Raw genomic sequence first — 24,203 nt, forward strand, 5'->3', positions numbered from 1 at the left:
TGGTGGAGAACAGGTGCAGGGGCCCCAGGGGGGCCATGCACTGCCCAGGCGCTTGGCACGAGCAGTGCATGGACCCTTCTGGCCAGCACCCTCAAAATGTTCACTGTCTGTTAGCAAGACAGTGAACATTGCGAGGGTGCTGGTGCACCCTGCGATCTACAGCATTGCCACCAGCTCAATTACGAGCCGGAGACAATGCTGTAGGCTATTTCCTGCTAGGCCAGTGGGCAGAAACTCAGTTTTCTGCCCGTTGACCTAGCGGGAAACTCTTAATGGGCCCCGCAGGGAGGTAGCCAGTATGGCGGGAACCTCCCTGTCAGAAGTTTGGCGGATGGTGTAAACCGTCCGCCGAACTCAGAAGCAGGCCCAAAGTATTGAATTTACAGGCGGTAACAGGAATTACTTTTGGACTGGTACAAGTGGTTAGTGAAAACTAGGGAAACGTTAAAGTGGGGTATGAACCTTTTTGGGAGGCTTCAACAAACACATCAGTCATTTGTTATATAAATATAAATTACTGTATGGAATAATGTGGAAGGAGTATGGGTGGATGAAATACACTTTTAACAAAATTAAATTAAAATATTAAAAATTGAGTTTACTTTGTAATTCTGTGGAGAGTCTGCCACCCACCCCATCCCCACAGCCTTTCTGGATGTTAGTCATTGCCAAAAGTGTACCCCATGTTGACCTGCATTCCTCTCTTTCACATACTCTAAGGTTATATTGATAACCCTTGAACGGTTACTATTAATCAGAGTCACTATCCCTTTGAAACCTTTCAAGGAAAAAATACAAATGTATAATGGCTGCCCTCACATTTGCTCTAATGCACTACATTATACCAAAACAGTTTCACGCATAATTTGTGCACAGTGCTTTTGGCCAATACCAGCCACTATGACCAACACAATTGTGACAGTTGGGAGCTAGAACGCAAGAGCAGAACCAGCTGTTATTTTTCAGAGTTTACATATCATTTGCCCTCCAAGCTGCTCTAGCCCACCTTCCCTCTTCCTCATTCTCAATTAGCCACAAAAGCATATTCTTACTTTATGGGAGGTTTTGTTGTACAGGGTATCATTACTTATGCTTAATAGATGTCAAAGAACTGTGAATGTCTCCATACACTTTTTAACAAAGGAATCAATTCAAAATAATTTCCAATGAAAAAAACACCCAGTAATTAATAGGTGTGTGCTGGTGTCCCCAAAGCTAGCCTGAGAGGAGACCAACACATTCCTGGAACATATGGCACATTATCAAAATGGGGTAACTACAGGCTATATTAATAAGAAAATGCAGTTAAACAAAATATATTAATTCTTTTGCTCTTTGAATAGAATATATTGCATGAAAAGTCATAGAACATTCCTATTTTAGATGGATGTGCTCATGCCAGGAATAGGAGAAAGCATGACTGAATTACATTTGCAGCATTTTAGAACAATTAAGGTAAATCTCAAGGAATATCTTTAAAGCTAAGCAAGGTTAGGAACTCAGGAATAATTTATGGTATTTGGAAAGAAAAATACATAATAACAACAGTGATCCAAGCTATTTAAGTTTGTGGCTATATAAGAAAGTACTACTGAAAAAAGGAAAATGTATTCCACATACGAAAAAGAGAACAAAATAAATAAAAACAGCACTGATGCTGTTCACGAATGCTGAACCAAAATATATGCACCATAAATGTGCAATGAGGTACTTCTAGTTAATGGGGCTAACAATATTTAAAATGATTTTACAAATGTAGAATGGCAAAGAGGACACTGTTTAAATATCTTCAATAATGAAGGGGTTAAGACTGAAAAACACCCAAGAAATATTACGTGTCTAGATTTAACTGTGACAACCAAGATAATTTGACCAATATTTATTTAATAAAGGTGTGATTTAACAGAATGCAGATGAACTTAGTAAAAGATGTGAAGTGAACATTCACAAACGTTAATCTTAAATATATGAAATTGTCTAAATCTACATGATGGCTTGCTCAAAGAACTAGAAAGGGGAGTTAAAAGACTCCCCCAAGCACATTTTGGAAAATAATGGAAGAAGGCAGTTGTTTTTGAGAACCAAAAAAGTAAAGATGTTTTACTTATATTCAAGACAGTGGGAGGGAACCCTGGACATTATCACTTAATAATTTTGTAATGGAAGTGTTGAAGAAATTAAACCTATCACCTGCATAATGACAATTATATTTTGTTATTTTTCTGACAACAGTATAGGATGAGATTCTGTAGCACATGGCAAAAGTATAAGCAAAAAGATCATAGTTGGACTGGATGTAGGTAGTACAGTTTGGGTTACAAGTGCCTGCAGTTGTAGTGTCATGTTAAAGACTTAAGCTCCAGGCTGGTATAAAGTTATAAATAGAGAGCATAGACGTGTAGATTACTGAAAGGAAGAGGTCCACAATCTTTAACAGTTTGCAAATAAACATTGTGAAATGGAGTAGAAAGCAAACCTACAGGGGTGGGGGTAAAAATGCAGTGACAAAAACTACTCTGGGAAATACAAAGTCAAACACATGTAGTATAGCACCCTAAAATATCATTTTAAAATTGGTATTACATGTTTTGTTTGGAGTAACTGAGAAATATCCCAGTGTTATATATAGTGCACAATAAACCAGACACAGTCTATTTAAGCAATTCAAAAGCAAAAAGCAGTTATCATTCTGGTTTTCATCAAAGAGGCATATTAAGCAGGGATCAAGAATTAGTAATTGATCTCTATGGTGTCTCTATACAAAGGCACTTGATCATTCAAGTGCTAGAGAATTTAATGTAAAGAAAGAATTATAGAATTTTAACTGGTTTGGGAAGTAAACCAAATGTAACGTCTCAAGGTAATATGTTTACAAAATTAATGATTCTTTCATTCTAGAATGACAGGCATTTAAGGAAAAAAGAATTTAACCAATATAGCAGTTACATGTTTCGAATAACATCCAATATCAAACTGTGGCAGGGCCAACGCTACTGAGCTCTAAACAACCCAAATAAAGTGATAACCTTTCCCAACAGCATCTTGAATGACAAGATCCCTGGGCTAGCCAAACTGCAGATTGTGGTCTAATAAAGGATTCACAAAGCCATGTTGATTGTCTGTAGGATACATAAACAATTGAGAATGACACATTAAGAGAAAAGAGGTTTGGAATATAAGATATATGATGATATAAAAGTGGTAAAACAATAAGAAGAGGCATTCAGGATGGGTGAGATGCATGTTATTATGCACAAAGAGTTACATATTTTATAACGCCAATAGGTATTGTATGGCATCATCTGGAGCTGTGTATCTATGAGGCAACAACTTCAGAACAATAAAGAAAGAAGACAGCAACCTGCTGCATCAATATGGTTGCTAAGCCATATGTCTTATGCGGAAATCACAAGCATATGTAGCTGTATACAATACATCATGAAGGGGTTGGGATAAATATTCAGATTGATAAAGGAAATAAAATATATTAAAAATGCAGGCAATTTACATAGGGGTAATGCTGTACTCAATCTAATTATATTTGCCCCTCCAGTCTGAGACGGTATGTATTTAAATTTCCTGGCTATTTTTCTGCAAAGATGAATGCGATTTCCACTGGCATCCTTCCTACATCACCAGTCTTTCTATTTTCTCCTTAGCCCCCAAAACCCAAACCCCTCCCGGGAGATCCATCCCCCCTAAGACTTTGCTGCTGTAAAAGAAGGAACTTTCTACTGGCTCTATGATTAACACAGCCTCAAACAGCTTTCCTGCTGTTGTCGTTAAAGTCTGGCCTAATTTGGCCCGTGCTGGTCAATACAGGCAAAGGTCATTTAAATCATTTGTAAAATAGGGTTTATTAACAGTGTAACTATATAACAAGTAGCATTCTCATTCAACAATATGTGATAAGAAATATCAGCTAAAAATGTTATTAAAAGATAGTACAAAGCTGGAGGATATGGGTGGGAAATGATCCGAGAGATCTGGGGACTCTGCTCGCTAAACGAGATATAGCCAGGAACCGGACCTCGGTTGCTGCTCCAGACTTGCAAGCTTGGGAGCGGGCTATGGACTGGTGTGCCAAAATGGAGGGACCACTGTACGCAGCGCGAGACAGCCCACATAAACACCGCAAGATATGGGGTATTTGGTGGGACTACCATGGGTTCTAAGGAATGACTTGAACATCCTGGTGTTGATATGTGGCCAAGGGGTCATGGATAGGTGTTTCACACTGCCTGACACGTTTAGTATGTTTGACCTGTTTGAAAAACCCAATAAAAATATTTTATCAAAAACAAAAATTACAAAAAATACATTTATGCAAGTTATGCTGCATTTACATTTCAACAGTGTCTCAAATGCGTCAGCCAAAGATGTGATCATCCTGAAAGGAATAGGCCATCTATTGAATTATTATGTCATAGAGGTTGGTGCATTCTAATAAATCATGAAATTTAGTCTCAAATGCCTCCCTAGCAAAAGCTGCACTGACAGTACTCATGAGTGATCTGCTGCGATACCTTATACACTAAAAGCTGCTTAAATCTAAATAAATGAATTCTCCATGCTTTTAAAAAGACATAAGATTAGAAAAATATATTAGAGTCAAACAGCAAAGAACTAATTTGGAAACATTATACTTGCCTGATTGTTTAGCTGTTTTTGATTACAACCACAATTTAAATTAAGGTTGACTTTAAACAGCTTTTTACTTGTTCACTACCATTGTAGTCGAAGTGCAAAATAAAGCTGTGGTGTCCACAGACCTCTTGACTAAATCAAGTAACCCCTCTTTTACAGCAGAATCATCCATAATATCTTCCTCTTTGATCCATGAAGGCTTTTACATCAAAATCATCCATAAAGGTTTCCTCATTAATCCATAAAGCCTTCCTCTCTCTACCGCCACATTATCTTAGAAGGGGTAATTCAGAACTAATGAATAAGAAGTAATATAATTCTGCTTAAAATGAAAGTGCTTGTCAAAAAATCTACTCAAAGTATAGCACAAAGCACTGCCTACTAGCATTCAACCACAATCTCTAAGAAAAACAACACATTTGGATTTAAGACAGTCTGAATAATAGCCAAGAAGTAGTAGAATTCTATTTAGAATACCGGGACATATAAGTAATATCTAATGAAAGTGTAGCACAAATCACTGCCTACATGCAACTCATACGCCACCATTAAGAAAATCAACCATATAGTTAATTCACTCCTGAGCAGTTACACTACTGGCCTATGATAATAATAGACACCAACCTTTATCTCAAAACTTTAACTATGTCTGCTAAGTTCTTTAACTATATCTGCTAAGAGTTTTGCACTTCACTTTTGTTCCTGTGTCTAAACGTTTGTATGTGATTTTTGATGATTTCATGGAATTGATTTTTTTTAACAAAACAAATTATGAATTGATACCAAAGTTCGAAGCAAAAGGAATTATGTCAAAATAGTTTAACAATCCATGCATGGCTTACACCAGTTCATTAAATGACCAGGGACAAACTTAAAAGTCTTTTCAGCAATCGGCTAATGTTGTTTCAATGCAATCTAATAATTAAACTGTTAGTGAAAGTAGTAAAAGATGTTTATTCATGGATTTTTCTGTCAACTAGAACAATGTGCAGAATTACATACAGATTATAGATGACTGATAGGAGGTCACTATCCGTGACATTATCATATGCAAATTTGAATATTTAAATCTTTCACACCACTAGAAATACATGCATAGAAAATTGGCTCACCACTAACAACGGCCGTTATACAATTTATACATATACATTTGTTTGTACTTCTACATTTGTCACCAATGTATTAGCTATCCCTTAAAATAAAGTGAGTGAAATACACCAGATTCAAACCGAAGTATATTGAAGAAATCCAAAAAAGCAAAAAAAAAGGCCAAAAAAAAAAACAGACAGTGGTAACAATCATTTGGTGAACTTGAAAATACAAGGCACATATTTCTTTATAGTTGCTCAGGAAGCAAAGGAACAGAAGACTGCTAACACTTCATCTGAAGTTTAATTCAAACAAAATCTTTCAAACTCATTATCATTCAGAGTACCTCTTTAAGATAGGGGAGTATTGTATTACTTTTGGTAGCCAAATCACAATTAAATAACACATTAATTCTTTACACATAAAATATTTTATATTGGAAAATATAACAACTCAAACCTGGGCACTATCATCATTCCATTCCATCCTCTAGCCCAGTCCAACCTGTCCTGTTCAACCAGATCTTGAATATTTCGTATCCTTAAGTCAATCTGCAAATCTTCAACTTATGTGTACAATATGATTTAGACTCAAGAATGGCATTCTAACGTCTATCGTTTTAAGAACTTGGATGCTATTTTTTTTCTTCCTATACATTTAACTAGATAGATATTACAATGTAGCTTCCTGACTAATAGGTTTGCCTGCTGCTGCTTTTAAAAAAAACATTTTATGAATATGGAACTTCAATTGGTATCAAGGACAATTCTCAGGTATAATCTTCCATATTTATCAACAAATGCACAGTCTCTGATATTTTCTCATGCAGGCTTTGAAAAGACTCTGAAAAACATGCAAGCAGACCGAACAAGCACCGGAAAATGTACATAGAAAAATAAGGTAAATAGATGATGCCAACATACAAAACTCTGTTTGAATAGTTAGGCGGTATCATCAGATCTCCCAGTTATCAGAAGAAAATAATCATTCAAAAAGAGATCAGATAGACAACCTACAATTGTGTGTCCCTTCTGCTGTCACATAATGTTCCGGTAGTGTGATCTCTGGTACAGTTGCAAGTATTGTACTCTACATAATTAATGTTTCTATATATTATTGAAAATGTGAACTTGGGGTAGAATTCGATTTAACTTAGATTCTATATTTAGTTCCACCATTGACAGTCAATACACTAGTCTATAAAGACAAGACTATAAAGAGATACTAATGCCACTTAGTCCCAAAAGATGGCACTACACAGATACCTTTACACTCACACAGTTACACTCTGGTGATGATTAAAGCAGAATAGTACTCCTAAGTATCCTTGGTTCACCTTGGTAGCATATTGAAATGCCTAATCTCTACAGGATGCCAATTAAACCAAGGCTGCCTGCCATAAATAGCAACTTGAGAAGAAATAACATTAGCTTTACAGAAAGCTACATTTCACTTAGCCATAACTCTTCATAAGATATCTCCCAAAACAGTATTTCTGTCAAAAAGAGTTAATCGGCAAAACAGCATAAAGGTGGAACAATTTTAACCTCTATGATTAGTCAGTTTTTCCACAGCAAATTCTAGTGGTTCTGCCTAACATGGGAGTTTAATTATTACTTTCTCTGCAGTGCCTCAACATTGTTACTCCATGGTAATGCAGCAAAGCCAGGATGTATGAAATAGTGTCTACCTCCAGACTTTCAGGGGCCTCCTCATGGGGCCATTCTTACTTTTCTACTCAGAATTGCCTTGATGCACTATATGAGTGTAGGCAGCACTCAAAGGCCAGATGTACCAAAGTGAGCAATTCAGCACTACCTTACTGGCGACTTGATCTCCCAGCAACCATAGACAGACTAACCTTTAGTAACTTCGAAAATCACACATTTTCAATTTATCTGTAAGGTAGATCCAAAAATGCCCTTCAAAGCAGGAGGCGGCTTTGGCACTGATAATTTGAATGGCCAGGAAGCCCTCCAGACTCTGCATAACTCACACAAAATAATGTAGGCAAGCAAGACACAAACATCAGTGACTCAAGAGTAAATGACACCAGCTGCTCAGCCTAATGTTTGCAAACAATAAGGTAAATCTATAAAATCAACCATACAACATCTGCCAAGCCTACAATGTGGCTAACGTCCACAGTTAACCAAAAATATGACCATAATTTATAGGCAAGATTAGGCAGCATCACACATTCAGATGCACCAGTCAGAAAGGTTGACTTCTTGAATTAAATATGAAGCAAGTCCAGATTAAGTGGGAAGCAATATATGATAGTAAATATAAAATGGTAATGAATGCTTTCCTAATACTCCACATTTAGTTTGCTTCTGGGATGCTGCTGGGCTACATGTTAGGTAATGTCCACTAGGTTTCAAAAATCTGCTTGGGAGTATTTGGAGGTTAGTTGGCTGCTACCATAGTAGTTGTAGTCAGGAAATTATGAAATTCATGGTGGGCCATGGCTGGCCTTTTCTGAAATGGATCTCCATATACCTTCTAGCAGTACAAGAGACTCTCTAAGTTTTGCAACAATTGAGTCAATTAATGCCGTCTCTCATCAAACTAGCCAAAAAAGTATCTATGGATCATAATTAAAACAGGAAAGCGGAGATATAAAAATTCTTTGTTTCAGAGCACAGCAGATTCCCTGATATATTGGCCCTGTTAAAGATGTTCAACATTTGGAGTGGACTCAGGCAATATATCAAATTATGAAATGACAGATCATACATTGCAGGACTGTTGATAAAAAATCTGAAAGGTTTCTGGAAAACTATAGTTGAGGATTTTCCATTGTCGCTGACAGGACCATTTCTCTTCATATGCCCAATATTGTCTCTTGTTTCCATACCCTTTCATTTGCCTTTCCAAGTCATCTTTGAACAGCTTTAACAATGTTTCTTTCTCAGGCTCTTCTCTTGTACTGTGAGATGGTGTCACTATTGCATTCGTGGGTGCATGTCTTATTTGTTCAACTATAATTTTCACCGTCATCTCCAGGAGAAGTAAAGTTACACTAGGGTTGTGTCTTAAGGTCGCAAATGTACCAACAACATTTAGGTAGTAGTCGGTGCAGGTATTGATATTGTGATGCCCAATACAATAAATAAAGCTTAACATTATAAAGATCACAGTGGGAAAGCAACGACAACTAGCCATAAGATTGTAACTGATTTTAATTACAGTAAATCAGATATTACAAATTGTATACACACCAATAAATTCTATCCTCCTCCTAAAAGTAGAAATAACATATAATGTCACCAAAGTGCATATTCAGGGACTCTAGGAGTACTATATTCTAATTCTATATGTTTGGTAGTAGCTTACATTTTAATATGCAAGGGAATTAAGTCTCCCTCAGATACCTTGAGTCAACCTTCTCCAATATTCTTCATATCAAACTTCTACCCACTGCTCCATACCCAACACCTTGCTTTGTGTTGTATAGCTTACACCCTTCCGCTGTCTGTAGAACCTGGAAAGAAATTCTTTCTCTCTTCCAACAGGGACTGAAGTGAGAAGATGACTCAAACACCAGATCTACCCCCTTTTCTGTATGGCGCCACCACCAAGACAACATGCACACATATGAACTAGCACCATGAAATCACAACTGATACAGGTGTGATTGATCTCAGAGTTGAATGATGTGTAAACCATGCCAGGATTTGACCTGACAACTAAGTAAGCAGAGGTAGATATAAGAGTCAGATAAACTAACTAGGAAGAGGTATATGAAGACAAACCCAAAAGCACCGGACTGATGTGAAATAGGACAGGGGGCCAGATGTAGCATGTAAGGCTGGACCCACAAGCAGACTATGGCAATAGGCTGTGTAGTTAGTCAGATACATTATTTAGGATACGTAGAGACCAGTTTTCGTTAGGTCTGATAATAAACAAGTTAATGAAAAGTAATTTATAAAACTAATTTCCTTTTTGGGAACCTGGTTAGGGTCAATAGATAATCACATACTCAAGTCACTAAAGCTTTGTAAGTGAGACAGAAATCTCTGGCTCTTATAAACTAGTGTCCAATATATCACTCATCATCCTCCTTTTCCAAGGAAATTATAGAAAGTCTCCTCTCTGGTTGTGGTTATAAAGGAATGCAAATTCTTGGCATCAACCATATTACAAAAAATGAATGAACATATCAAGGATGATTCTTCATACTGGCGCCCCAAAGATGTGCCCCTTCACAAACGACACCAAATACTGTTTCAGTAAACACTGTTATTTTTTCAAACACAAAAACATACATAACCAAAATATTAAGAAACAACAAACTTCAACAGGATTGACTTGTTTACCCATCAGTAGTCTCCGTTTCACTCGCTTGTCAACATCCGCACCTGACGTGGCATTGTTCTCAGAGTTCTCAATGACCATTTCATCTTTCTCTGCAATATAGTGAAGACAAAAATAAAACTTCTCAAACTGAAGGTGGTTGTGTTTGTTGATGCATTCTGTCTCCACAGATCTAACAGAATTGAGGAGTATAAAACAAAAACCCTGTAAAAGGAAAATATTATATGCATTAGCTTTGCAAGCCGCTAAAATGACCAATGATTTACCACTGAATTACTGAGAAGCGTCCAGCACTGATCCTTGGAGTTGATTCATGCCAGATTTTTAGGATACCAGCAAGTGATGACTGTACATACAACTAATTTAAATGGAAACACTTTTCTTTTTCAAACATTTTTCAAATTCATTGGGGGGCCAGAAAATCTGCCATGAATCCGGCACTAGTAGACCAATGTTGGACACCTCCAGACTGAGCGAAAGTTATTCCATTATTCGTTGACTGAAATTAATCATGAGTGCAACTTAAATTTTGCATTTTTATAACAGATTAACAAGTATCGCATTTCCCCAATTGTTTTGCTGATCACAGAATTCAAAAGCATAACTGTGGTTTATTTGCATTCAATCTGCGATCCCCTGAAGAATGTCAAGAGAATGGATTGTGTGGGTTAGATCTTCTATAAATCATCTTTTAAAAGCAAGCTATATATGGCAAATGTGAAAGTTGTTTGTATCTTACATCGTGGTGGTCGGCCCATTTCCCCATTTGCAGGTTATAAAACGCAACCGCATGGGGAGTTTCCAATATATGGCACCCTAGTAACCACTGACAGGCCATCGATGAGACGATGAATGAAGGGGCCTTCAAAGCTCAATGAGGGGATCACTTTTACAGACTGACAAGAGACCACGCAAAAAAGGTCTAAGGAAAGTTAACTTGTGGATACCTAGATAAAATGTGTTTTTGCGCAAGCCTCACCGCCCAAAGAACAGCTAATATCAGCATTAAATTCAATCATGAGGATTATGGAAATGGAAGGCATATTTTCTAGGTTTAATTCACTGATCTAGGAAGCCCAGTTGTAATGCCAAGGAATTGGAGGATTTCAAGGACCAAACACTGACCTCAGAGGGGGGTATCAATTAAATCAGAACAATTAAAACATCTCCTTGGCTGATGGTGAATAGCAACATAGGACTTAAAACTGTCCAAGTGAAAGCCCCGAAGCCCGCACCATGTTTACTGGAGTGTAACAATTTGGAAATGACGGACAATCTCTGACCACCTCAAATCTTGTAGCCTTGACACCAGACTAGTAATGTTTCAAGAACATATTTTCAATCTGGAGCAATCGTCCTCGAATTCCCTTAGACTTGGATCACCATTCCTCTGGCTGTTTATCTTATCAGAAGGGGCAGCAGCCTAAGGGTGTCTAGCAATTGTACACATCCTAAATGGATAAAGAAGCAAACTTAATTTGAGTTGTGACACCCTGCAAGCTAATTTTAGGGAGAGCTGTGTTTCACACTTATACATGTATGACCAGAGCCTATGACAAAATGGTGTTTATTGGGGCAGATTGGCTCTTTAAGACATGAGCAGACAAAGACACCCCAGTAACTAATACATAATTTATCATGGGTAGCCCTTTTCACCCCCACCATCAATGAGGCAGTTTGTTGCTAAACCCCCTTTAAAAAAGCCTAAAGGTAAAATGTCAATGCTTTTAAGGGGAGAGGAAGGGAAGCAATCGGCAGTGCTAACTGTCACCCATTGGTAATGGAAAGACAAAGCAATACAGCTGCAGGTTATACTATTCCCACCTCAACAAACCCAAACAACCAGTAGTTATTAGTAGGTCAAAGTGCCTTAAGCCGAAAGGGCATGTATGATGCCTCACTCAATGTACAGCTTTGTTGAAATTACTTGTGGAATACAATGCACCAGATACTGGTGTTGGATTACTGTTACTATCCAGAGATTCAGAATACTTTTTATTAATTGCTCAGCTTCTTTGGGTTACCCACTCACAACATCAGTCCTCTCACCCCCCAACCCATTGTCTATTGAGTCAGACCATTAAGAGGCAAAATTGTGCCACTACTGAGCTGATGTAAAATCTGAATCATAGTCACTCAACTGTTCAAAGCATGAGAAAGCCCTTCAGGACACTACAAAAGTGTTCCCTGACAACCAATTGAATGATTTAATATCTTTTAAAATGGTCTCCAGATTATTGAAAAATAGGTTCTCTACTCTACTATTACAATCAATATTCACATTTCCAGTAAGAGCTGGCAAGCCAGCTTCCGGGAACTGTGTAGTATTTTCCAGACCCTGGCAAAGTGACAAGAGTGTTGTCTGGAAAACTGACTAGTAGAGGAGCCCAATCCTGGAGCTTACTTAAGTTCAGCGAGATACACCTCAGAGTGTTCTGTACTTGCAGTTTCAGCATTATGCTCCACCCACGGCCCTTTCAGGAAAGCCTTCAACAATGGCCACCGTGGATTTAACTTTCTTACCAGGAGTACTCTTCGGTGTAATAGAAGCATTCCCCTCCATTATCACTCTAGTGGAAATGCCAGACATATCAGGGACACCATAAATCAAGAATTGGATACCTTGTTGCCCCCAAATGAAAACATATACTAATTGTGTCTGGGCCACGCTATATATGCCATCAAAACTAGTGGTACTATGAATTTGTATGCAGGGGAACTGATGATCATGGTACAGGCTATCAGAATGGTTTATCACACATGATGTGCAGCCTTGATGTCCAGATCACATAAATAAGTATTCTTTTTGGGTTGGGTTACTGAGGGGAATCAAAATGCGGGTTTGGAGACCCAAAATCTCTTAAGAGGAGGCCTTTTAACTGATTGATCTCACAGATCATAGAAAATCCTACAATTTACAGGTTCCAACTCAGACTTTTGTCCTTTGGAGCTCAACTGTGGTATGGCAGCAGGAGGAGGCAATGGGTTATGAAAAAGACCCATCGCGACAGACTGGGAAGGTCTATCAGACGCCTTACAGGTAGCCCAGGCAGACCCTGATGCACAGGTATGAGAACAGGCTTGTTAGTGCTGTAGGTCTCCATTGCTTTCTAGACATAGTCCGTCCTCTTCATACGTTCTGCCCTCCCCACACGCTCTCAGACATTCAGGGGGTGAGAGGTCAGAGAGCGCAACCAGGTCACGGATCATGTATTTAAATATACCAAGTAAGAGGGCTTGCCATAACCGGGTGGGGGTTGTGAGGGGCTAATGAGCCACAGGCTTGGAGCGAATGGCACACTACCTTGCGATGTTCTTTGTATGACTGCTGCTAACTTGGCTTACAGTTCGACTTGTTTCTATGTTCATATACTTTGAGGAATCTGCATCTCCTGGTTAGCTCGGAAGTATAGAACACCATTATATGGGCTGTGGTGGGATCAATGCTCGCATTAAAAAGATACATCACTAGCATGTGCTGGCCTCCATAATGCATTGTAAATGTCGAAACCCTAAAAAGATGGTTAAAAAAATATCAGGTACTAATGTTTCTGTAATGAATTCCTGATGTAGTGATGGCCTTCAGTATACACTGTGGTGCATCTGAGTGGTGTTTTATCAGGGTTATGCATTCTGTGTTTATCGCCTGGTAATATGGTCCTATAAATTGTCCATAGTAACCCAGCTGTTTGTTGTAGTCTCTGTCTGTTAACAGTTGTATTAGTATTATGGATTAAGTCATCTAATCATATAATCCTGGTCATCATTCATATGAATTCATTTGAATTCTCCTTCTCCTATTCTTGATTGCAATGATGTTACGACAGCTGTTTGTATGTAAGATTGAATATAATGTTATTGGTTCCCTGTCAATGGCTGATTTAACTCTGTTTTCCTCTATGCATATGGTTAGGTTCTCAGAATTTCATTCAGTCTTAATTTGGCATTATGTGAGGTAAGTTTTATGTTGAGGTTGTTCCAATTCATTCATTTGCTATTTGTAGTGGCCTGAGTTCCTTGCCAAATTATCAATTATCACCAAAGTGTTTAGACCACATTATGACAAGGAGGTTGCAGGGGTGAGAGTTGTAGTTACCTTAGCACGTGAGTTATAGTTACTTGATAGAACTCTAAATATAACTGCTGAATTTCTAAGGTTTTGTACGAGTAAATTCAGAACCTAACTATAATGTCCCCGCAACCTTTGTTTTTTCCCATCTATAACGTCCCTGTAACCTTTGTTTTTTAAGTGATATATATATATGTATATATATATCCAAGAATGAAGTGACTCAAACAGATGATCTCATTAAAGAACAAAAATATATTTCTACTACAACGTTTCAGTTTCCGCCTTCCTCAGGTAGTACAAGATGGTTTGCTCAGCTGTGCAGCCACTGAGCAAACCATCTTGTACTACCTGAGGAAGGCGGAAGCTGAAACGTTGTAGTAGAAATATATTTTTGTTCTTTAATGAGATCATCTGTTTGAGTCACTTCTTTCTTGGATATTACATTTTCTTGTGGCTCTTTGTATCCTTTGGGATCCAGATTTTTGCCCTGGCTGGCTGTTGTTTTCTTGTGATCCTGCATCTTCCAGTATATGTATATATATAGATATATATATATCTATATATATATCTATATATATACATATTTTTGTATAGAAATGTAATTCTAGTGAGGACCGACTTTTCTCATAGACAAAGTATTTTTTTGTTTTGCTAATAACTTTGCTGCCGTTTGACAAATCTTCATGAATTTTTCTTTAAAAAGAGCCCTACTTTGCCTAGTTCTGTATAGTTTCAGGGTGATCCATCAAACATAGAAATTCACTTTAAAAAAACAAAGGTTACAGGGACGTTATAGTTCGGAAGTCACTGAAGTCATTAATTTGACTGCTAATGCTTCATTTTTGTATTTAATAACGTTATTGAAGTTGTCCTGAGTACTTCAATATCTGGGGTAATTAGCAGTGCATGGCTAGAGTGCGAGTTATAGTTACCTCAGGGCGCAAGTTATAGTTACTTAAAATAACTCTAAAACTGCTGAATTTATAAGATTTTGTACGAGAAATTTCAGAACCTAAATATAACGTCCCTGTAACCTTTGTTTTTTTACATGAATTTCAATGTTTTTTTTCAGTAAATTTCAATTTTTCTTAAACATAAAGTAATGTTAATTACTATAGAGTAATACAACCACCGTCGGAGGGGGTTGACCGCAGATCGTCGCGAAACCATTGCGAAGGATCAACGGCCCTAACTATACAAATTAATTTCCCTTTAATATCTAATATCTACTATCTAATATTTATATCAAATATATAAAAGTGTAATCTGCGTACCAAAGCCTACTTTAATGCCACATTTTGTGTAATTCAATCCAGCCGCTCAGGCTGTAGTCTTGCTCAAAAGTCCCATGGGAATTAATATGAGAAATGCACGTTTTTTGTCCTTCCCTTTTTCTCGGCCCCGGCTTGACGGATCACCCTGGAACTTCCCATGTGCAACAAGAATCGCTGTCACAAATTTTTTGAAGATTCGTCAAACGATGCCAAAGATACAGGCAAGTCACAAAACGCTTTTTCTATCGAAACATGGTCTTAACTATAACTACCTAGTGGCGATTGCCACTAGGTAATATATATGTATATATACATATATACATACATACATACATATATAGTTAGGTCTCCTTTTCCAGAGGTGGAGACCTTTTTTTGTTTGCTAATAACTTTGACCCAATTTGACGAATCTTCATGAAACTTCCCCCAAAAAAGTTCATTCACCTCAGCTTTTTACTGGAAAATTTGGGGGTGATCCGTCAAGCAGGGGCCGAGAAAAAAAGAGATCCCGAAACGTGAAATTCCCACACATTTTTCATAGGCTTTAAGGCAAGTTTTAGCAAAAACTGCTGCACAGAATTACACTAAATTCAGCAGGAAGCTAGATTTTGGTTTGCAGATTGTGCATTTTGCAACTTAGTGTAAATCAGTTCAGTAGTTTTTGAAAAATTAGGGATCAAAATTGATTGTATAATTTGGCAGTTGGTGTAGTGAGAGTTCGATGAGTCTCGTGTGAGAGAGAGCGAAATCAAAAACTGGAACCCTGTGATGGTTTGAGAGGCCCATTTTTACTGTACGCCTTAGCGCTCTTGCGGGAGCAAGAGGCTCTCGGTGAGTCCCGTGGGCACTTTGATTGGCTATCTGTTCGAATGTTAGAAACTAAATGGCGGCCTTTACCGTTTACTGTGAAAAATTGGAGGTGCTGTAGAAATGAAGTAAAAAAAAGCTATATAAGGGGGCAGCAGAGAGGCATGCTGTCCCCCTAGATTTAGAGAGGAGGTGTCTAAGGGACACCCACTGTGGAGAAAATAAATGTATATTGTTTTTAACTAATTTTTACAATCTTGCAGGACTCTCACAGGATTGTCAATAGTAAAAAGGAGTAGAATTCTGAATACATTCTACTAGTAGAAATGCATATTGTGATCCTTTATACAGAGAGGAAGTGTGTAAGAGAAGTTCTGCGATGAGCAGTTCAATTCTTTTTAAAAAAATGTTACGATCTTGTGAGACTCTTGCGGGATTGTGAAAAGTAGAAAGGAGCAGGTGGTCTTTGAATACACTGTTGTATGAACACGCATACTTGCTACTGGAGAAAGGAATATTACTGGAGAAGGTGTTTATGAGTCTATTATATATGCTCATCGGCTTGGTAAGAACTGTGTCTCTTCCTACACCCTACTATGCACACCCATTATCAAAGCGATAGGTGTTAGCAAGGAGGACAGTCACGCTCCATTCACTACTAGAAACACCCTTCATTTGAGAGTGAGGTGTCCGCAGAGAGGTCGGTCTCTCTCAGCACACCCTACTATGCAAACCTGCCATCCGAAATAGAAGTTTGACAGGAAAAGTCAGTCCTTCCTCGCAGACTAATACAGCCACCTGTTATCTGAGATAGAAATCTGAAAGGATAGGCCTCTCATTCTCCACACACTACTACCCAGAGCCATCATCTGAGGCAGAGGTCTTATAAGAGGCCAGACCCTCTTCACACCCTACTATGCATAGCCGTCATCTGAGAGAGGTCTCAGCAGAGAGGCCAGTGTCTCTCCACACACCCTACCACGCACACTTGTCATCTGAGAGTGAAGTCTGAAATGAGAGGCTAGTCCCTCCCCAAACACTGTAATTGACTTCATTCTAAATGTACAATCTCACAAGTAGTTTGCAAGAGCTGAACAACAACAGCCCCCTCCGAGTCCACTAGAGGATTGTGTATCCAGCTCCCACGAGCGTCTTGCTTTTAAAAATATATAAACATATATATATATATATATATATATCTCCAACCATCTTTTATTCACTAATCTTTTAGTCTTGCAAGAGTCATCACTTAAAAAAATCTAAATATATAAATATCCAACCATCTTTTATTCACTACTCTATTATATATTAGCAATAAATAGTAACTGAAAACATGATAAATGAACCATATAGATGAGAGGACAATAACATTTAGAACTTTCCGATCTCAAGAGTCTCCTGCGAGTTTCTCGCGATCCTCTTGCAAGAGCATTAACACCTGGAAAAAAGACTGCTGGTGACACCTCCCGTTATCAGAGTTGCAATAACTGAGCAAATAAAGAATATCTATTAAATATTTATCTGTTTAATATTCACACACATTTCACAAAGATTTTATAAACTGTCAACTATATCCTGTTTTGTTACAGTAAGAAAAACGTTCTTCTGCTAGTCATTCAAAGGAGAGAGTTTACTCCACACCACACTTGTGGTAGCTAGTGAAAATCTCATGACAAATACATCACAGAGTATTAAAAAAACTACTACGAACAGTGTACACTCTATGCAACAGTTGTAAAAAAATAATTGCTAAATAATAACCACAATCTGAAGGTACTAAAGAACATACTACGCCTTTCTTTCACGCTGTTGTTACATATAGCTCATCTTTACTAGCAAACCTAGCACACATACATAGTACCTGGTGCACACAGTCTTCTATGTTATAAATGTTCTTGCTGACAGGATTCTCTCTAATAACTCAAGGTCACTTACAAAAATTAGTATCTACTACGTAGACTCTTTCTCCTGTTGGAAACTTTTTAAGCAGAACCAAACTACTTCTCTCCCCCATAATGAATATAAATCAACTGCAATTAGCACAGCGTTACTCTTGAATTCAAACAATTCTAACATGTTGAATACTATACACAGCTACGGTGCATTAGAAGACATGTGTTTCTAAACACTTACACCCATTAGCTGGACCCAAGCTGTACAAAATTATTTAGAAAAATAATATGGAACTTACCCACCACAATGTAAACAACAAACTAGCATTGGATGATGTCATGACATTTGAGATGTCATCAGTGATGTCATAAATGTTGTCATAGAACAGGTCATGAGTGAGGTCATAAGCAGTGCATTGTGAGGGCACAAGTTATAGTTAGTGCTGATAACTATCACTGCTGAGTTTTTTTAGTTCAAAACATTAAAGTTCTCACTGAGAAATTCACCTAACAATAACTTTACTGTAACCTTTGTTTTTTCAGTAAATATATATCTATATATCTTTCTCTCTCTCTCTCTCTCTCTCTCTCTCTATATATATATATATATATATATATATATATATATATATATATATATATATATATATACATATATACATATATATATATATTCGAAACCAGGAAATGACGCTGCACTCCCAAGAGATTAGTCTCACCAATTAGTTTAATATCGTTATCTTTGTATATTGTCAGACATTACCACCTACGCGTTTCAGCTAACATAGCCTTGTTCACGGTGAATGCACTTCACTGGAGAACTTTCTACACTTTCAATATAAAGACTCATTCACCGTGAACAAGGCTATGTTAGCTGAAACGCGTAGGTGGTAATGTCTGACAATATACAAAGATAACGATATTAAACTAATTGGTGAGACTAATCTCTTGGGAGTGCAGCGTCATTTCCTGGTTTTGAATATAAATGAGGCACATGGTCAAGCCTCAAACGCTTGCACCAGCAGAAAGAGCGCGCCGGTTTTGTCCAGATTGTTTGTATATATATATATATATATATATATATATATTGGATAGCTGAACCGCGTCAAGTCTCAGTAACATGATAAACAGCACTTCGCATTACCCTGTTGGAGTGTTTGCAGCTTTATCCCATTGTGAGAAAGATTTTGACGTTATACTTATATATATATATATATATATATATAGATATATATATATCTATATATATATATATATATAGATATATATATATGAAACCTAGTGGTGGTTGCCACCATTAGGTAGTAGTAGTTAGGACTTTTTTTCAACCATAAATAGACAGAGCATTTTTTATTTTGCCAATAACTTGGGCACCGATTGACGAATCTTCACAAAAGTTTCAAAACGTATACTTTGGTCAGTTCAACTGCTTTCTAGAAAGTTTTAGGGTGATCTGTCAAGCAGAGGCTGAGAAAAAGGGGGGGGATCCCAAAACACTTTTTGACCATTGTATGTCAATGAGATTTTTCAAACTTTTGAACATGACTACAGCCCGAACCGCTGAACGGAATTACATCAAATTTGGCAGAAAGCACGCTTTTTGTGAGTTGATGTGAATCCATTCAGTAGTTTCTGAGATATTAGAGTTAAAACAAATATAGCTATATAGGACCGCGGATGTGGATCTGCAGATCTGGGGGAAAAGCAAGGCTCTGATCGGCTGGCCGCAACCAAACAGAAAAATGGTGGCTGTCATGGGAAATGATCAGTGAAAAAACATGTAAGTGGTCAAGATACAGGTATCCTGACCCCATAGGACACAAATGGGTCTCTCAGGGACCCTTTGTGGGCAAACAAACAATTGACCAATTATTATTTTTTGTCTGATGTGCAGATATGTGGATCCACAGGTGGATTTGTGGATCCCTAGTTCCACCAGTGGATCCGTGGATGCAGAGGGGAAAAAATAAGAAAATAAATAACACCTACTGCAAAAAAAATCATGCTATGGACGATCAAAGCCCATGCGCAGTTTGGGTGCATGCAGGAGGGCTGGCTGCCAAAGGATGTGCGCAGCACTGGTTATATTTATACCTGTGCGTGCAAAAAAAACAGAAAATCACTGAAAAAAACAAAGGTAACAGGAACGTTATAGTTAGGTTCTGAATTTCCTTGCACAAAACCATAGAAATTGAGCAGTTACAGTTATGGTTAACTCAAGTAACTGTTATTTGCGCCGTAAAGTAACCATAACTTGCACATTTGCCACGCACAGCAAATTACTCCACATATTACATCATTGATGACACCTTCTATCGCATCACTGATATTATTACTGCAACATTTGCAATAAAATTATTGATGAAAAAAACTGTGGACGGTGGGGGCACCAGCTATAGTTGCCTTAGGGCACGAGTTATACTTATTTGAGTTAACCATAATTATAATTGTGAAATTCAGAACCTAACTATAACATCCCTGTAACCTTTGTTTATATTTATATATATATACATATATATATACTTGCACCAGCAGCCAGAGTGCCCTGTTTTTAAGACCTTTTGTTGTGGAGTTGGAATTTTACGGAGGCACCCGGTATGTTTGAAACATCAGAAACTGTGGAAAGAGGTGGCGAGGGGATACGATGCCTCTGCGTTTGTACTAAACAATGGAAGACTTGGGACTAAAATTGTCAGAACTTCTAATGCGCCTTGCGCCACTCTGCCACTAATGGGATAATCTCATCAAGAAATGAGGTGAGCGCATATCCCCTTATTTGTTATAAATACCGATGCTGCCCTTTATTTGGGGGGCCTGGAGGCGAGGTTGAATATATTAAATACTGGGTTGTTCTCAAAGAATATGGGCTAAAATTGGAAAATATAATTAGTACCGCAATATGGCATTGCGCAAATATAAGCATGGCTTGTTGATTGGAAAGATCAGCATGAAAAGACAAATAAAATGAAAATGAAATACACGATGGATTTATGGAAGCCTCTTTTGATGTTAAAATGTATGTAAATCATGCAGAGCACAAATGAGAAGACAATGAGGTCACAGGATACTAATAAGCCCCAGCTGAATGCATGCGGAACAGCGTAAATATAAGCTTGGCTTGTTGATATTATTATAAGAGGATTGGAAAGATCGACATGACAGATAAATGCGCAGTTACATGGAAAAATGAAAATGAAATATTTGATGGACTGATGGAAGCCTCTTTCATTGTTGAAATGTGTGAAGTCATGCGGAGCGCAAATGAGAAGATAATGATCTCACAGGATACTAATAAACCCCAGTTGAATTATATATGAAAAACTGCAAATCCCAGAATGCACTAATGGGAATGAACATATCCCAGAATGCTTTGTATATAAAAAAAGTCTTAATTGTGAAAACGATGTCAACACAGACTAAATACCACTTGAAAAAGACATCAGTCGAAACGTGTTGTGGGGTCTGGTTTCATGCTGCTTTGATGAATAAATGGAAATTATTAAGAGAAACCTCCAGGAGTGCAGCGCTTTTTGTTGAACTTATTTATCAGGGGTGGTGGCCTTCACCCTTCACGCTTGCACCAGCAGCCAGAGTGCCCTGTTTTGAAGACCTTTTGTTGTGGAATATATATATATATATATATAACACCTACTGACGGTCACCATGCTTCCATAAGAAAAGAGTTTTTTGACTTGTCTATATCTTTGGCACCGTTTGACAAATGTTCACGAAATTTTCCAAAAGCGTCACAGTGATTCTTGTTGGCCATGGAAAGTTTCAGGGTGATTCGTCAAGTGGGGGCCCAGAAAAAGGGGGCTCAAAAAACATTGCATTTCCCATGAATTTCCATAGGATTCTTTAGACACGACTACAGGCCGAACCACTGGACAGAATTACACCAAATTTGGCAGAAAGCTAGCTGTCGGTAGGCAGATTACGCTTTTGCTTATTTGGATTAAATCTGTTCAGTATTTTTTTTAGAAATTTAGGGAAATTCAAATTTGTATATCTGTGGCCGTGAAGTATTCCCGAATAAAGACGCGCTTGTGCACAGAAATGCACAGCTGTGATTGTAAGCCAACACTTCAAACCAAGAAGTGTTGGCAGCCATCTTGAGACTCGGCTAAACCGAGTCCCAGAAAAAAAGTACAAATAAAATAAAAGTGCCCAGCACTGGTTGGGGGTCCCAGAAAAAAGGGGAAAAAAAGTGTGGGCTCCCGTGCTTGATTATAGTCCCCCCCCCCCAGGTTGGCCAGGTCCCAGGGGCCATTACAAATTTAGGCGGCCATTACGAGTCTGGCGGTCTCTTGACCAAATGCGGCAGTCCGAATGGCACATTATTACTGCAGCAGTTGGACCACCAGCACTGGCAGTTTAACTAAAACTCACTCCCTGAGGTAACTATAACTCGTACCTTCGCCATGCACAGCTAATTACTCCACAAGTTATATCATTGATGACCTATTCTATGCCATCTTTCCTGTTCCCACTGCAAAATTTGCAATAAAATTATTGATAAGACAACTGTGCATGGGGAGGGCGTGAGTTTATAGTTACTCTAGGAAGCGAGTTTTAGTTACTTGAAAGTGCTGAATGTCTATGGTTTTGTACGAGTAAATTCAGAACCTAACTATAACATCCCTGTAAAATAAATATATATATATATATATATATATATTCACTTGCCCATACAAAACCATAACCATAGAAATTCAGCAGTTATAGTTATACGTATAGTTATACTTATGTTAAGGAACTATAACTCGTTGCCCAAAGTTACTTTCCAGCATGAGTTATACTTTCTTCAGATAAGTATAACTATTACTGCTGAATTTCTATGGTTTTGTATGGGTAAAACGTCAACTTAACTATAATGTCCCTGTAACCTTTGTTTTTTTTCAGTGAATTATTATTATTTTTTTAATGCACTTTAATATTTGTGTCAGGTTGCTGCTTGCCAGTCAGGGCCTTGCCTTTCCCCAGGATCTGAGGAGGATCCAAGGAGGATCCTCGAGTCTGCGGATTGGCTGGAAAAAAAAGGGCAATTTTTTCCACTAAGGGTCCCCTCTATGTGTCCTATGGGGTCAAGATACCTGTATCCTGACCCCTAATATGTTTTTACACTGGCAATGTAAGAAACAAAATGGCAGCCACAAAGTTTCTGTCAGGTTGTGGCAAGCCACTCAGGGACTTGCTTTTCATCTGAATTCGCAGAGGAGGATCTGGGTCCCTATATATATACAAATATGGTTTTCACTTAATAACTAGAAAACTACTGAATGGATTTACACCAAATAACAAAAAGCCTCTTTCTGGACCAAGAGCTAACTTTCTGCCAATTCTGGTACAATTCCATCTAATGATTTAGGCGCTATTGCTGTTCAAGCTTCCTATGGAAAAATTAATGGGGAAAACGTGTTTTGGGGACCCCTCCCCCTTTTTTTCTCGGCCACGGCTTGACCTATCATCCCGAAACTTTCCAGACCGCAGCTGAAGTGATCACCATTGTTTTTTGGGAAATTTCGTGAGGATTCATCAAACAGCACCAAAGTTATTAATTAGCAAAACAAAAAAAGCTTTTTCTTTAGAAATTAGGTCATAACTATAACTACCTAGTGGCAACCGCCACTAGGATATGTGTCTCAAAAACGAAAATAGTCTGTTATTTGAGTGGCGCACTCATCTGCCGGTGCTTGTGATGGCAGAGTCCATCCACGTAGATCAGTGGTTCCCAACCTTTTGACTTCTGTGGACCCCCACTTTGTCACTACTGAAAGCAGAGGACCCCCACTGAATCATTATTGGGATCCGGGGACCCCTCCACTGACTTATTACTGAGAACTGAGGACCTAATCTGTTAATAATATTTAATTTTCTTATCAGTCACGGACCCCCTGAGAAGGCTTTGCGGACCCCCAGGGGTCCCCAGACCACAGGATGGAAACCACTGACGTAGATAATTATTCAGCAAAAGGAATTTCACAGCATTTCACAAAATCCAATTATCAGTTTTTTATTTAGATTGCACAAACACCAATCTGTTTCAACTTGTCTAGAGTCTTGCTCGTGGTAGTGAGTCCCTTCACTCTCTTTACTTTT

The 24,203-nt window shown here is 38.1% G+C and overlaps 1 protein-coding gene across 7 annotated transcripts in view; it reads right to left on the minus strand.

Annotated features, from left to right (window-relative positions):
• Positions 1 to 24,203, minus strand: part of SCUBE2 (signal peptide, CUB domain and EGF like domain containing 2) — a 369,914-nt gene that overhangs the window by 152,123 nt on the left and 193,588 nt on the right. For 5 of the 7 annotated variants that reach the window (XM_069223650.1, XM_069223648.1, XM_069223647.1 and 2 more), the window contains exon 7: positions 10,062 to 10,151. The exons of the other annotated variants lie outside the window; for them this stretch is intronic. In XM_069223650.1, the coding sequence (XP_069079751.1) occupies positions 10,062 to 10,151 (90 nt within the window). The remainder of the gene's footprint in view (positions 1 to 10,061; positions 10,152 to 24,203) is intronic. 7 annotated transcript variants of the gene reach the window in all.

Source organism: Pleurodeles waltl, chromosome 3_1 (genome assembly GCF_031143425.1).
Source record: "Pleurodeles waltl isolate 20211129_DDA chromosome 3_1, aPleWal1.hap1.20221129, whole genome shotgun sequence".
NCBI classification, from domain to species: Eukaryota; Metazoa; Chordata; class Amphibia; order Caudata; family Salamandridae; genus Pleurodeles; species Pleurodeles waltl.